The sequence below is a fragment of the Microcaecilia unicolor genome, chromosome 7, assembly GCF_901765095.1.
Source record: "Microcaecilia unicolor chromosome 7, aMicUni1.1, whole genome shotgun sequence".
In the NCBI taxonomy this organism is placed as follows: Eukaryota; Metazoa; Chordata; class Amphibia; order Gymnophiona; family Siphonopidae; genus Microcaecilia; species Microcaecilia unicolor.
This window is the reverse complement of record NC_044037.1, coordinates 52,280,656-52,295,720: the sequence shown is the minus strand read 5'-3', so window position 1 is coordinate 52,295,720 and position 15,065 is coordinate 52,280,656. Positions and strand designations below refer to the sequence as shown.

At 41.5% G+C, this 15,065-nt stretch overlaps 1 protein-coding gene across 2 annotated transcripts in view; it reads left to right on the top strand.

Annotated features, from left to right (window-relative positions):
• Positions 1–15,065, top strand: part of LOC115473827 (fibronectin type-III domain-containing protein 3A-like) — a 175,980-nt gene that overhangs the window by 92,621 nt on the left and 68,294 nt on the right. For both annotated transcript variants that reach the window (XM_030208946.1, XM_030208948.1), the window contains exon 6: positions 3,816–4,055. In XM_030208946.1, coding sequence (XP_030064806.1) covers positions 3,816–4,055 — 240 coding nt within the window. The remainder of the gene's footprint in view (positions 1–3,815; positions 4,056–15,065) is intronic.

Here is a 15,065-nt window from a genome sequence, read left to right as displayed (position 1 = left end):
GCACTCTCTGAATAGCAGCCCTAATAAGCATGTTCTTTATGTAGTATGTTGTTTGTATCTGCTCTTTAGGGGAGGTTTCTGCTTATACTATTTGTTATCTTTTCCTTACATTGTTTGATCCCTTCTGTCCTCCTCTTAATATTGGGTACTAGAGTAATGATCATATGTAATGACTTTCTTTACCATATACGTTGTTGCTGTCATTATTTCAATATGACCAATATGAATTCTTCAGGAATTCTCTTGAATGTATATTTTGAAATTTAATAAAGATTTTAAAAAAATTAAGAGCATGAAAACAAGTTAGTAGGTTTGGATTTTTCACTAGGAGAAATCTATAAATGTACATTTTTTTGGTTTCTGTGTTGCTGGTGATATTAATTAATGTGTTTCTACAGGGTAGAGGTTTCCATGTTTCTTTCTATACTGTTACCATTGCCGTTATTTAATTATTTATTTTATTTGTTACATTTGTATCCCACATTTTCCCACCTATTTGCAGGCTCAATGTGGCTTACATAGTACAGTAGAGGCAATTGCCAATATCGGTATGAACAAATACAAAGTGAGGTTATGACAAAGTAATGATCAGGTGTGATAAACACATTGGGGGTCATAAGAGGAAGAGTTAGGTTGTGTCCAGTACGAACTTTTATATTGTTGTGTTGCAGGCTTAAGGCATTTTGGTTGGATCGTTGGGGTATGCCTTTTCGGACAGGTTAGTCTTTAGGAGTTTCCGGAAGTTTAGGTGGTCATATGTTGTTTTCACGGTGATTGGTAGTGCAGTCCATAGTTGCGTGCTTATATAAGAGAAACTGGATGCATAGGTTGATTTGTATTTGAGACCTTTGCAGCTTGGGTGGTGGAGATTTAGGTATGTTCGTGTTGATCTTGTTGCGTTTCTGGTTGGTAGGTCTACGAGGTCTGTCGTATCCCGGGGCATTGCCATAGATGATTTTATGAACCAGGGTGCAGATTTTGAATGCAATACATTTTTTGATTGGGAGCCAGTGTAATTTTTCTCGTAGAGGTTTGGCACTTTCAAATCTTGTTTTTTCTGAATATAAGCCTGGCTGCTGTGTTTTGATCAGTTTGGAGTTTTTTTTATGATTTGTTCTTTACATCCTGCATAGAGTCCATTACAGTAATCTAGATGGCTTAGTACCATGGATTGTACCAAGCTGCGAAATAGTTCCCTCGGGGAAAAAAGGTTTCACTCGTTTGAGCTTCCACATTGAGTGAAACATTTTCTTTGTTGTAGCCTTCACTTGACTTTCTAGTGTGAGATTTCGGTCGATTGTGACTCCTAGAATTTTCAGGTTGTCTGAGATAGGGAGGGTGTAATCTGGGGTAGTTATGTTGGTGGGTTTGATTGTGTTATATTGGGATGAGAGGATGAGACAGTGTGTTTTCTCTGTGTTAAGTTTCAGCTGAAATGCATTCGCCCCAGAGTTCATGATGCTCAAGCTGAGTTCGATTTCTTTGGTGATTTCTGTTAGATCCTTTTTGTAGGGGATGTACAATGTGACGTCGTCAGCGTATATGAAAGGGTTAAGGCCTTGGTTGGATAAGGACTTGGCTAGTGGGGTCATCATTAGGTTGAATAGGAGCAGTGATAGTGGCGATCCTTGAGGTTCTCCACAGTCTGCTTTCCATGATGATGATATGGTCTATTTCGATTTCACTTGGTATGTTCTAGTCGTTAGGAAGCCCTTGATCCAGTTAAGTACACTTCCACCAATCCCGAAGTATTCTAAGATGTTTAGTAGTATATTATGGTTCACCATATCGAACGCAGTAGACATGTCGAATTGTAGGAGAAGTACGCTTTTGCCTATTGCAAGTTCTTGTTTGAATTTGGCTAAGAGGGTAATTAGTACTGTTTCGATGCTGTGGTTAGAGCAGAATCTTGATTGTGATTCGTGTAGTATTGTGAATTTGTTTATGTAGTCAGTGAGTTGTTTGGTTGCCACACTTTCCATCATTTTGACTACCAGTGCGATTGAAGCTACTGGGCGGTAGTTGGTGATATCGTGTGGTTTTTTTTCTTGGTATCTTTTGGTATTGGGGTGAGTAGGATGTTGCTGTTTTCGTTAGGGAAGAGACCATGTTGAAGCATGTAGTTTAAGTGGGAGTTGAGGTCTGCTATGAAGCGGTGGGGAGTGGATTTTAATAGGTAACTGGGGCAGGTATCCAATTTACAGCGAGTCTTAGAGAACCTATTAAGCGCTTGATTGACTGTTTTAGCAGTGAGGGGAGCGAAGCTTGTCTAGAGTCTGTCTGCTGGGTATTCACTGGGGGTTGGGTCCAGACACTCGATGAAGTTTTCGATGCCAGTGATGGTTTGAGGTAGCATGTTGCGTAGATTTACTATTTTTTTCATTAAAGTATTATATCCAAAGAGGGAAAAAGAATTCTTATCTATATAACAGAATGTTTTGGTACTGCACCATTCATGTTTTCCCCTCTACCTATGTCTGTCTCTGTGTCTGTATCTCATGAGTAAAATATAAAGGCTTCACATAGTATCGCACTTGGGTTGAAAAGAGTAAGAAAATTAAACCAACAGAATGTTTTGGTACTGCACCATTCATTTTTTCCCTTCACCTCTAAGTCTAAGATATACACATAGATAACATTACTGTGCATATAGTTGTACGCATGTAGATAGATTGGAAAGAATTCCATGAGACTTGCTCCACATGCTTTCCTCATTTGTTAATGTCTTGAGATTTGATCTGCGCTTTTCTATTGCTACATTGTGCCATATATGCCTGTTTATTTTCTATGATACTGCTACTTATGTACAGTTTTCTGCATATTATTTTGTGATGTAACATTTGCTTTGTATTTTTTTTTTGTGTGAATATGTATGTGTGTGTATATATATATATATTTTTTTTTTTTTTGCAGGGAAATTTTTGTATTTCTATGAATAAAATATTTAGTAAGGGGGCTGCTCACTAAGGCCGGAAATCAATTAATGAAGGAGGTAGCATGTGCTAACAGCTACTACACACTAAAACCAGCCAGCACGGTAAAAGTCATGTGCCAGCTTTGGATCAGGTCAGGTTATGGACAGAGAGTGGACGTGGCCATCACTGAAATCTAGCATGCAGTAATTCTGCAGATTGTCAGAGCTGCGTATAGTGCGGGTACCCTTAATTCCACCTCAGGAGATAGCATTAAGGGCACATGAGCTACCAGCAAGAAGGTAGCATGGCTGCATTAATAATATAATAACAACAACAACAAAACTACTACTAGCAACCCCTTTAATGATGACAAGACTCCCCTCTCAACCTGATCACAGCCCCACCCCCTACTGACACTCCCATTTACCCAAAGATATCCCTGGTAGTCTAGTGGATGGGGCAGGAGCAGTCTCTCTCTCTGCTCTTGCTCTGTTTCCACCTGGGTTCAAATTGGTAGTAGCGGGTCTGACCCTTACTGGTAGTCCCGCAATACTACTGCTAGGGGGTCAGAACTGCCATTTTGAAATGGGGTGGCAGTAGGGCAGGAGCAGAGTGAACATTTCGCAACCATGCCCCCACAGTTAGCATACAGCCTTTGCACTTTCCACCCTCTAAAGTTTTGCACTTAAATGCAGAAAGTTACTGCACTTTAGTAAGCAGCTCCCAGAATACAAAAAAGTTCTCAGGAAGGTTTTATTTCTTTCCTTCCTTTTGACTTTTTAATTAGATTGGGGGAATGCCAACATTTTTTTTTTTCTTTTGGGACATTTTTTATTTAGTTGGTGAATGTGCCTGTGTGGCAAATTACAAATAACACTTGCATAACATTTTTTTTCCAAGAATCCCGGACTCATGGGAGGACAAGCTTTATCCTGAGAGATGAAAAGACTATAAAAATGCAAGAACATCTGAGGAAAAGATTGAAAGAGAGACAAGTTAGTGGATCCAATATTAATAACAGTCCTCCACCTTCACCGCATAAAGTTCTTAATTCCTCCAGTGCAAATAATCAGAATGGATATGGGAAGGGACAGCTTGGTAAAACAAGAAGCAGTTTACCAGCAGATGCGGAAATGGAAGGTATGTGCCCCAGAAAGAGTAAGCATGTAGTGTATTTATAAGAAAAAAATTGCCAAATGCAAATGTTGAGCGACTTTGGGAAAATGGCTTCTTGCCACTGTTTTTATGATGATACAGGGTTTTGAAGGAGGCTAGCCTACCACCCTTCCTCAGTCTAATAAAATGATGCTTTTGAATCCATCTGTTAGCAAACATACCTTCCTCTTATATACAGTTTCCATTTTTGTGAACATATCCTCGCAGATGAATTAGTGTGCTATTGTACTGCGATTCTATACTGCATAATTTAGCCAGATAACCATAGAGGTTGCAGTTCTCCGAGCACAAGCAGGACATCAGCTTACCACAGAAGGGTGACAATACCGATGGAGCCCCAGTGCGGGTGCTTCCCCGTGTTCTGGATCTTCTCGAAGCTCTTGGCAGGCCCAACCATGCATATTCGTATGCTTTCCCACCTGCCTGACTTTCATAGGACTTGCAGTCATCTTTTATCTGCAGAGCAGAGAAGGCGTCCGTTTTGCCTCTGTCACATGTTTTCTGTGAAGACACTTTCTTCATGTCCTTCCTGCTTTTCGCGTGTGAGTAACGTGGGACTATTTTTTTCTTTTTATTGCTCCTTTGTTATTCCCTTAGTGTTTTAGTCTTTTTGACATAGAAACCTCCCAGTGGAAGAAGTGTTCAAGGTGCAGTAAGAACGTGCCTATGACTGATCCTCACAACTGCTGCCTACCATGCCTTGACCCTGATTGTAAGTCCTCTCGCTATAAGCTCCTCAAATGCAGAAAATTTTTTTTTGTTACATTTGTACCCTGCGCTTTCCCACTCATGGCAGGCTCAATGAGGCTTACATGGGGCAATGGAGGGTTAAGTGACTTGCCAACACAGAAGTGTAAAGAGACCTTGTGCGAAAAACTTTTTGGTATGCCTAAGTCCGGTCTATCTACTACTAGTACTGCTAATTTCTATAGCGCTACTAGATGCATGCAGTTCTGTACATTACTCGACAGAGCTTATAGTTTTAATCAAGACAGTCAAACAGTAAATAAGGGATTAGTGAATTACGTATGATGGGAATGATAAAATTGACATGGATGCTGAATAAGTGAATAGGAGTTAGCAATGAAATGCAGCCTCAAAAAGGAGTGCTTTTATAATTTTGAATATGGCCAGAAGTGGAACTTGCTGACTCAGGAAGTTTATTCCAGGCATACAGTGCAGCAAGATAGAAGGAATAGATTCTTGGAATTGGCAGTGGAGAAGAAGGGTACAGTTAAGACATTTACCCAATGAACAGAGTTCCTGGGGAGGAGTGTAGGGAGAGATGAGAGTGGAGAGGTACAAGTGCAATCACTCTACAGCTCTTCAGTAAGTCAGTAAGAGGAGTTTGATTTGTATGCAGAAATGCATAGGGAGCCAGAGAGGGCTAATATGAGCGTATCGACACTGGCAGAATATAAGTCATGCAGCAGAATTTTGAACAGATTGAAGAGGAGAGAGATGGCTTAGTGGGAGACCTGTAAGAAGCAAGTTGCAGTAGTCTAAGCATGAGATGATAAGAGTGTGGATAAGGGTCTTGATAGTGTGCTCAGAAAGAAAGGGACAAATTTTGGTGATACAGAGAAAGAAACAACAGGTTTTAGCAGTCTGTTGGATATGTGCAGAGAAAAGGAGAGGACCCTAAGGTTACAAGCTGATTAAACAGGGAGGATGAGAGTGTTATCCATAGAGATAAAGAATGGGGAAAAAGGAGAGATGGGTTTAGGAGAAAAGATAAGAAGCTGAGTCATGGTTTTGGAGACATCAGTCCCACTGGCATCAGGAGATGCACCGGACACTGGAGATGCATTGGCATCAAGCAGGTCTCTCCCTGCCTCGATGTCAGGCATCATCGGACTTGACATAGGTTCCTTGAGAATTCCACATCATCCACATGGGCACTTAGGGATATCAATGTCGTGTTGAGTAGAAGCAAAAGAAGCATTGACATTTGTTCTCCTCGAAACATGGTGCCTGGGATTCCAGGACACCAGAGTCACTGGTACCTGAGAAGCCTTGGCGCCGAGAGGGACGTCCCCCCTGTGTTGAAGTGGTGCTGAAAAGCCATGACCCAGCCTCTGATGTGCCACGTCCATTTTCATAGACTGACCCCCTACCGACACTAGCACTGGCCCTGCCTTTACTGATGCCTGCTTCTGAGAACTGGTTTTGGATCATGCTACAAGAGGAGCTGGAGCAATCCTGGCTCAGCATGATGCTGAAGTATCAAGGGCTTAGGGGTCAGCTGTGATGCTACCCCAGCCCATCTTGGAGACCCACGCTCTGCCTGGTGTTCATTAACACTGGTGCCCTGCAAGGCATTGGAGCTGATGTCGTCTGATTTGATGCTCCTCTGCAGCCCATTGGGGAATGAAGCGGCTCTGGATTCCAGGAGGGGACCTGTACCTCAGCATTCTTGCCCAGAGCCTGTCTAATGATCCAAGGCAAGCACAGACTCGGACGTCTCATGAAGAGCACTTCACCAGAGGAACTCTCAGAGGAGGGATCCTTTGGCCTGCCTTTAGACTCCTTTCTGCCCCAGGAAGGGAGGAAATTTCCCCCAGAGAAACTTCCCATTGTCAGCTTTCTGAAGGAGATGGTTTATCCATCCCATTTAATTTGGAGGTGAAGGACGAGCCCAGGGACGAAATGTTGGACGTCCTTGATTATGATTTCTCCCATCCCCGACTCACCCAGTGAGTCTGTGAGAGTGTCCATTCAGAGCATCCTTAAGACAGCACAGATGAGGAATTGGGACACCCCTCTCACTGTGAAGCCTGTGCCAAAGAAGGCACAGAGTCCAGAAGGCTCCCAAATTTCTGAAGCAGCAGTTTTCTCACCATTCCATGGTGGTCAGATCTGCCCTCAAAAGGGCTCTAAGTTTGAAGACCCATGCCTCAGTGCCCCCAAATATGGATGCTTAGATTCTGGAGTCTTTTGAGAGGAAGGTTTATCAGGGCTTGATGCTTATATAGTAGTAGTATATCCAGCAACCAGTCCTACAAGTGCTACTTGAACCTTTACGTGAAGAACTTGGTGCACAGTGTGGTGGAGTTTGCGGACGCTCTGCCTCCAGAGAAGGCCACAGAGCTCTGCCAGCCAGTAGCCAAGGAGTGTCAAAAGCAGATGGCCCAGGCAACCTTTGATTTTTATGTGGCATCCAGAGTTTCTGCTTTAGGAATTGGCATGCATGGATTCTCATGGCTGTGTGTCTTAGACTTAGAATCAGTGGACATCCTTTGCTGAGGAGACAATCTTTTGGAGACAATGTGGAGGTCGTCGCCGACCTCATCAAGAAAAAAAATCTAATACTATTAAGTCCTTGTCTCAGCTCGCTCTTTCTGCAGACTCTGCTTCTCAGAGGTTTGTGGGTGGTAGTCAGAAGGGATACTACTACTCTCAAAAAGTGTAGGTTCACTTCTTTGGTTCAACTTCCCCAACAATCCCAGGCTTCATGCTCCCTGCTCCCGCCTTTGGCAGCAGTGAGTCCAAAAGTCCCAGCCAGCTCCCCAGTCAAAGCAGGGGACAAGTTTTGATTAGCTCCAGCAGAGCATAGCCATCATAAGTGCCCATCCCAGATGGGCCTACCAGTCGAAGGTAGGCTGAATGTTTTCTAAGCATAGAGGCTCCTTGTAACCTTAGACAGGTGGGTTCATCAAATAGTCTGGGAAGGTTACACCTTTCATTGCCATCAGCCTCTTCCAAATTGCCTACTGAATGCATCAAAACTTCATTCTCAGCATCAGGTAGTGCTTGCAGAGAAACACTCTTCCCTTCTAAAGGCCAATGCAATTGAGTCTGTTCTACCAGGGGTAAAGGGAAGGTATTCTATTCTAGGTACTTCTTACACCCCAAAATATGGGATTTAGTTCTATCCTAGTCCTAAAGATCCTGAACAAATATCTGGAGAAAAGTTTAGGATGGACTCCCTAGGCACCCTTTTCCCAATGATTCAGGCAAAAAATTGGCTATGCTGTCTAGACTTAAATGATAATTATACCTGTGGGGACTAAACACAATAACTGGGGCTCACTAGAGAGCCGGCAAAGAGAAGGAAGTACAAATATGAAAAAAAAAAAAGGTATTTTTAGCACTCTGAGATTAGATCACAAACGTCCCACTCATGCAATCCCAATTCAGAACAGTCCAAATTATAAACACTGAGAGGAAAGGGACACAAGGCTTAGGTATTAGAAAAATAGAAAAGCTGGCAGTGAATAGCAAATTTAATCAGACACACTGTACTTATGCAGAAATACCCAGAATGATGGAAGTACCAGTCAAGGTGGAATAAAGAGAGCCCACACTACCCTAGTCCTAAAGCTTTATAGGACACCTGATACCTCAATCACTAAGAAAGCAGTTCAACCAGACAGATGACAACACTCTCACCCAGTCACAAACACTGGATCCAGGAGTAGTCAGGGAGCTGTTGTAGACAAAGGCACCACAGCTGGGATGGCAAGTGCGTTTCTCCTCTTGGAAAGGCAGTGGCAGGAACCCCGGGCAGGTCAGCACTTCTGAGTGTTTCCAGGTTATGGAGGACAGATTGAGCCGATCCAGGTTTTACTTCCATTGAAAACTGTGGAAGTAAAACCTAGACTGGCTCGGTCTGGTAACACTAAGCTTACCAGGTGTAAATTTTGCCACATTAACTGGTGAAAACTACTAAAAATAAAGCATTTTATTGTCAGCATTTCTATTCAATTGAGACTAAATAAAGCCTATTATATAGTGGTCTGTTATATGATGTCTGCAGTAGGAAGGCCATAAAATGGATTTTATGTATTTGGAATTGAACTGAGTACTTGAATACATTGGTTTCTTATTTGTCAGCCCTTCTAGTGGTTCAGGGCTTCTTTAGCAGTTGACAATATTTTTCAGAATTCTGAAAGAATGCCAAACCTGAGAAGCTATAGTGATTCTAGGGTTTTCTAAATATACTAATAATTTGCATTTCCTAAACTGTGTGGTTCATTGGCTATTTGTGGTGTTGACACATGTTGCTGTATGACTAGTGCTGATAAGCAACTGCTTTTCATAATTAAAAAAAAAACTGAGAGATTGATTGTTATTACTCATTAATGTTGAAGTTTGTGTTAAATATTTACTCTTTGTTTTACAGAAGCACTGAATGTTCAAGATGATGCAATGTCTGGTCAAATGCTAATGCGTAGTTAGATAATATTGTAGACTAAATTAGGTTGCCTTGAAGATTCTACTAACAGCATTCATTTTGTGCCAACAGCAGTTGCAAAATACTGTAAAGCCAGCATGTCCATCGCCCACCATGCTGAAAGACGGAATATGTCCATGATCTAGCTTTGCTGTTTTTACACACAATGAATTCTTACAGCAAAAAGAAGCAAAAAGCTTTTCCACAAGAAAATAGTTTAGGATCTTGTTTAGATATAAAACCAGCTAGACGGACACTTCCACCTAACTAGATGATTAATACATTTATAAGACAAGTTAGTTTTTTTTTATTATTTGGGGGAGGGGGGATTAATGTAATACATCTTACTCTCAAAATTCAATATATGGTAACAAGTAAGAAGGCTGCTTGTTAATGAATCTGCTTTTCTTGTGGCTATGCTTTATTGCTTTTCCTTGTGCACCATCTGTGGTAAAGCTTTATACTGGTGGTACTTTTAGCTAGAATATTTTGATTAATAATAAGAACTTAAGAAAAACCATACTGGGTCAGACCAGTGGTCCATCTAGCCCAGTATCCTGTTTGCAGCAGTGGCCAAGCCCCTGTGGTCTTTTCCTCCAGGAACTTGTCTGGACTCCAAAAGTACACGACCCTTAGGCAATATGCCTGTAGTGCGCACGTATGACTAAAGGTTTAAATTGCCCATGTTGACTTAGAAAGCTGTCTTCAGAGGCCTGCCGCAGCAAACCTCCACTCAACAGCTTACGGAAAAGGTCTACATGCATGTTTATCTGCCTAGCAGATATATATATATACTAGTAAAAAAGGCCCGTTTCTGCCTGTGATGAAACGGGCACTAGCGGGCACGGGACTCCCTTCCCCTCCCCTTACGCTAGTATCCCTGATGGTGTAGAGGTACCTGTTCGCTCGGGGCAGGAAAGAAAGAGCCCCTTTTTCCTGGCCGTAGCGCTGCTGCCCTGCTGCATCCTGTGCGAGTCCGGCTCTCGGCGTTTCAAAATGGCCACCGAGAGTTGAAGTCTCGCGAGGGTGCTTCAACTCTCGGCGGCCATTTTGAAACACCGAGAGCCTGACTCACAGAGGATGCATCAGGGCAGCTAGCAGCAGCGCTCCCGGCAGGAAAGTGGGGGCTCTTTCTTTTCTGCCCCAAGTGAATAGGTACCTCTAGACCACCAGGGATAGTAGCGTAAGGGGAGGGGAGGTGACAGGGGGGAGGGAAGGTGATGGGGGGGAAGAGGGGGCAACCGGGGGCGGGGTGCTAGTGTTAAAGGGGCGGGGCGATGGAGCAAAAGGGGCGGGGTGATGGGCACGTCCTCGGTGGCTGCGATTCGTTGGAAGGGGAGGAGTAGCGTGTTTCCCTACTCCTCCCCGTTCGTTCATTTGCGTGGTTGTGTACATGTTCCGCCCTCGACGTCATCACGTGTGACGCGAGGGCGGGGCATGGAGACATGGTGAGTGTTCTGACCACCACCATGAACTTACGAACTGGTGTCTTGAGTGCCTGCAGTGACATCAGTGTCCTCAGAACGTTGAGGGTGCGTTTTATTATAGTAGATGGCACCTCCTCCCTCCCATGACTCTTTTTTTTTAATACATTATCTACTGCTAGTTAGAAAAATCTTTCTAAAAAATGTTTCGCTTTTGTTTGCTAACAGCTTTGAGCTTTCTCATAAGAACATAAGCATTACCATACTGGGACAGACTAAAGGTCCATCAAGCCCAGTACCTGTTTCCAACAGTGGCCAATTCAGGTCCAAGTACCTTGCAAGATCCCTAAAAAAGTAAAAGATTTGTATACCATCCAACCCTTGATCCCTGGGTGATTTACAGAAGATAAAAGATGTTACTAAAATAATTTAAGACATTATTAAAATACAGACTAAAAAAAACAATGACACTTTTCAGCGTATGTTTGAAATATAAAACGGTTTTAGAAGAATTCCAATTCTTTAATATTGGAGGCTATTCGTTAACATCTAATTCTAAACATAAAGCACAGTTTTGGATACAGACTAAAAAAACAAATAACTATTGTCAACCTTTATTTCTATGTATGATCGATTATTCATGATTAACTGTGCAATTAAAAATTTTAATCACATAAAGTGTCCCCTCAGTGTCCTTCTGTATAGTACAAAATACAGACAGCAGATGTGAAGTCTCAAAACTAACATTTCAGTTAATAAAATCTTTTTTTTAATCATCTTGTTCCCTGTCTGTAGTTCTGTTTCACTGTGCTCACAGCACAGTTCTGTGCTCTAAATTCTGTTTCCAGGGCGTCCTGTCTAGTCACTATTTTTTTTCTTTTCCTTCACTTCCTGCCCTATATCCATTTTTCATATTCAAACGTTATTCCGTTTTTCTTCTTCATTTTCAAATCTGTCTTGTTCCCTTTCCTCCCCCCCCCCCCCCCCCCCCCCCACTTCTCCTCCATGGGCACCATTTCCTCACTGTCTCTTTTCTCCCTCACTTCTCATAAGAGCAGCTTTCTAAAACCTGGAAATGCCACATACCAGGTCTAAATAATGATGTCCATATTTTGACCCCTCCCTGGTTCTGCCCAGAACATGCCTATACCATGCCTCCTTGCCATAGGGACAAACTGTAGTGTGAGACATCTATAGTTTGGCTTTATAAAATTGGGATTTAAACATCCATACAATATGGATGTCTATTTTCAGACATCCAAAACACGAGTAGAGCTTCTAAAATAAGGACTGTAGTATCTCAATTTTACTAAGGATGTGAGTTGGTATTATGATTCTGTATTATGTATGATGAATTTGTCAGTTATTAAATGAAGTTTTGAAAAACAAAAAATCCACAAAATGAAACTTCTGTCTCATCATGAAGAACGGAAGAAATAGGAATCCATTTAGTTTGGCATAAAGAGCACTGTAATCCAAGCAACATGAAACATGTCAGCTACTGGTAGAAAGGAGTTATAGAGGAGAGCATTATCCCCTTTGGCATCAAAGCCTAAGAAGACAGATTGAGACATTATTTGATACCCCAGCTCCAACTTTGGAGTTCTGCAGCGCGGAACCAATGAGAGATCACATCAAGGATTCATTGAAGGAGGAGGTCTATCGATGGAAATTTTCTTTAACTTCCTGCTTTTAGACCAAGAGGATTTCTTATTGTGTTTTCAGAGTACTGAAATAGCTGTGTTTGGAGAAAAGCTTTACCACCCGTTAATTCATTCCATATAATTCTAGCTTAAGGCTTTCGGCTCTCTTGGGATATCCCCAAAAAAGTTGATCCTTGTGCTGAAACTCATTAGTTCTTTTACTAAGAAATCTTTTAAGAACCGTCTGGAAGCAAAGTTGCCTACTATTTTTTCCATTTCTATACTAAACATCTCGTCATCAAAATGAATCTTCATACCTCTAGGGTTAATATTGGTGCAGACTGGAGAGAGTCTAAGTCAAGTGGCCTCTAAGAGGGAAGCTTATCCAGACCACTGCAACAGTCTCTGAGGCCCCAAGGGCCAACCTTAAGCACCAAAGGGAAGTTGACTTGGGAAGAGGTGTAGCCTCATAAGTCATATCTAGTGTATATTGAAAGTGATTGAGCATTCATGAAACTTCCAGTATGGAGTTCTGAAGATGAATTCTTATGTAGTTTCCTTTTAGCCCTTTCTTTACAGACAAAGGAGTAGGTCTTATTCTGAAGACCATTTGTTCATAGATGTTTTTTTTTTTTAATTTGCATTTAGAAATATACACTTAAAGAATTTACTTTGACAAGAAAACCCACAACAAATTACTTGAAGATTGTTACCATCCCAGAACCTGGGATAAGGAAAAGGAAAAAGAGAGACCCAATTGTCTACATCATAGGGAAGGAATCAAGAGCCACACAAAAAAAAAGGTGGCTTACTACAGAATTGTAAAAAATAAATTGGAGTATTGCAATCTTACTACTTATATTAATGATCTGAAATAAGCATAATAGTTTCAGAGAGAGACACCTTTCCCTTAAAAAAAATAAAATTTCAGTTGTGAAGATTCGAAAAAAAATCTTAATTGGAAAGATGCTCCAAGAGAGACTGTAGGCTGTCTTAATTCAAGAAATGTTTTCCTCTTAGACTGTGTCCACCTTGAAATATCCAAAAAAAACTTGAACCTTAGATCATAGAAAATTAGTATGTCTAGCACGATAGTATAGTCTCGAAATCAATTCTTTATCCTGAAGAAATACAAATGAAACCAATAATGTGCTTCTACCAATAACTTCCTCTTGTGAAGGTTCCAGTGTGGCCAGTGGAGCAGAGCCACCTCTAGAATGCCAACCTGTGGAAGATAGAAAATCCTTTGGAAAGGAGGCAACATAGTTCCAGGATAGCCAAGGACTATCATCAAAAACTAACAAATGGATCCTTTGCAGATGAAAAATTTAACTGAAGAAAGTTAATAAATCTTAAATTAAGATTTCTCTTATTTCCAAATTTTCCTTAATAAAGATTTATCTTGAACCATAGTAGTCTGTACATTGCATAAGTCTCCCAACAGTTTTCTCCATGCCATCTGTTCTAGAAGATTGCTAGTTCAATTTACCATCAATATCTAGTTTGAATAGTCAAGGATAATGAAATTGATACAGAGGAAAAGCAAACCTTATGCAGTCTCGATAGCCATCCACAAAGCTTTCATTGTTACCACCTCTGGTTTCTCAAGAACTTGCAAGGGAACCAAAACTAAAGAGTAAAAAGCCTGAGAAGAAGCACTGTCACCTTTCGCTGAACGTAGAGCTTCTAGTCCTTAAATTCTATACAACATCTGTGCTCCCCTCCATTGATAGTACTGGGTTTAACATAGACACTGAAGATGATTCATCACCAACAGGGATCGATTGAGGAGTCTGGTCTGCATCTCCAGAATCAGTTCTGAGCTCTTTCTGCCTAGACAGTGGCCCGCCCAACAATTTGCATGTTCAGGTCCTTGTAAGCTCAGTGAAACATCACTGGCCAAGTCGGGAGTCCTTCCTCGGCCCAACAACAGCTACACCTGAATAGAACTGACCGTATAAATTGTAATAGTGGTCTGATGAGGAAGAATGGGAGAAGATGAGAGAAGTAGTCCTCTTGTCTTACTCCAGTGTTTCAGTATAGGAAAATAAGCTCACAAAGGAAAGACCCAAGCAGTTAGAAGTGTGCCCCCCCCCCCCCTGATTTTTCTCTGACACCATCTTGACTTCATTGTTTATAAAATTTGTACAGAAAATGTTATCAATAGAAATCAAACAAATAAAACATGGAAAAGAAAATAAGATGATACCTTTTTTATTGGACATAACTTAATACATTTCTTGATTAGCTTTCGAAGGTTGCCCTTCTTCCTCAGATCGGAAATAAGCAAATGTGCTGGCTGACAGTGTATATAAGTGAAAACATTCAAGCATTACTATGACAGTCTGACAGGGTGGGAGGAGGGGGGTGGGTAGGAAGTATGCATGGGGACATCAAAGCATATCATTGATATTCTAACAGGGTGGGTGTGGATAGGTGAGGGGAGGGTGATCAACAGAGACATACAGCTTTATGGTTATAATGGGCTAGGAACCCCAGATCCTTGTTAAGTCCTTTCTGTTGGGTGTTAAAATATTCAATCATTCTGACTTCAAAGGTCTTACGTTCTTGTATGGTTTTAAAGTTACCTTTGAGGATTCTCACTGTGAAGTCACTGGTACAGTGTCCTGGTCCTGTAAAATGTTGACCAACAGGCGTGGGAACCCTGCTGGCACCAGTATTGTTCATATGATGTCTATGTAAATTGAATCTTGTCTTAAGCATCTGGCCT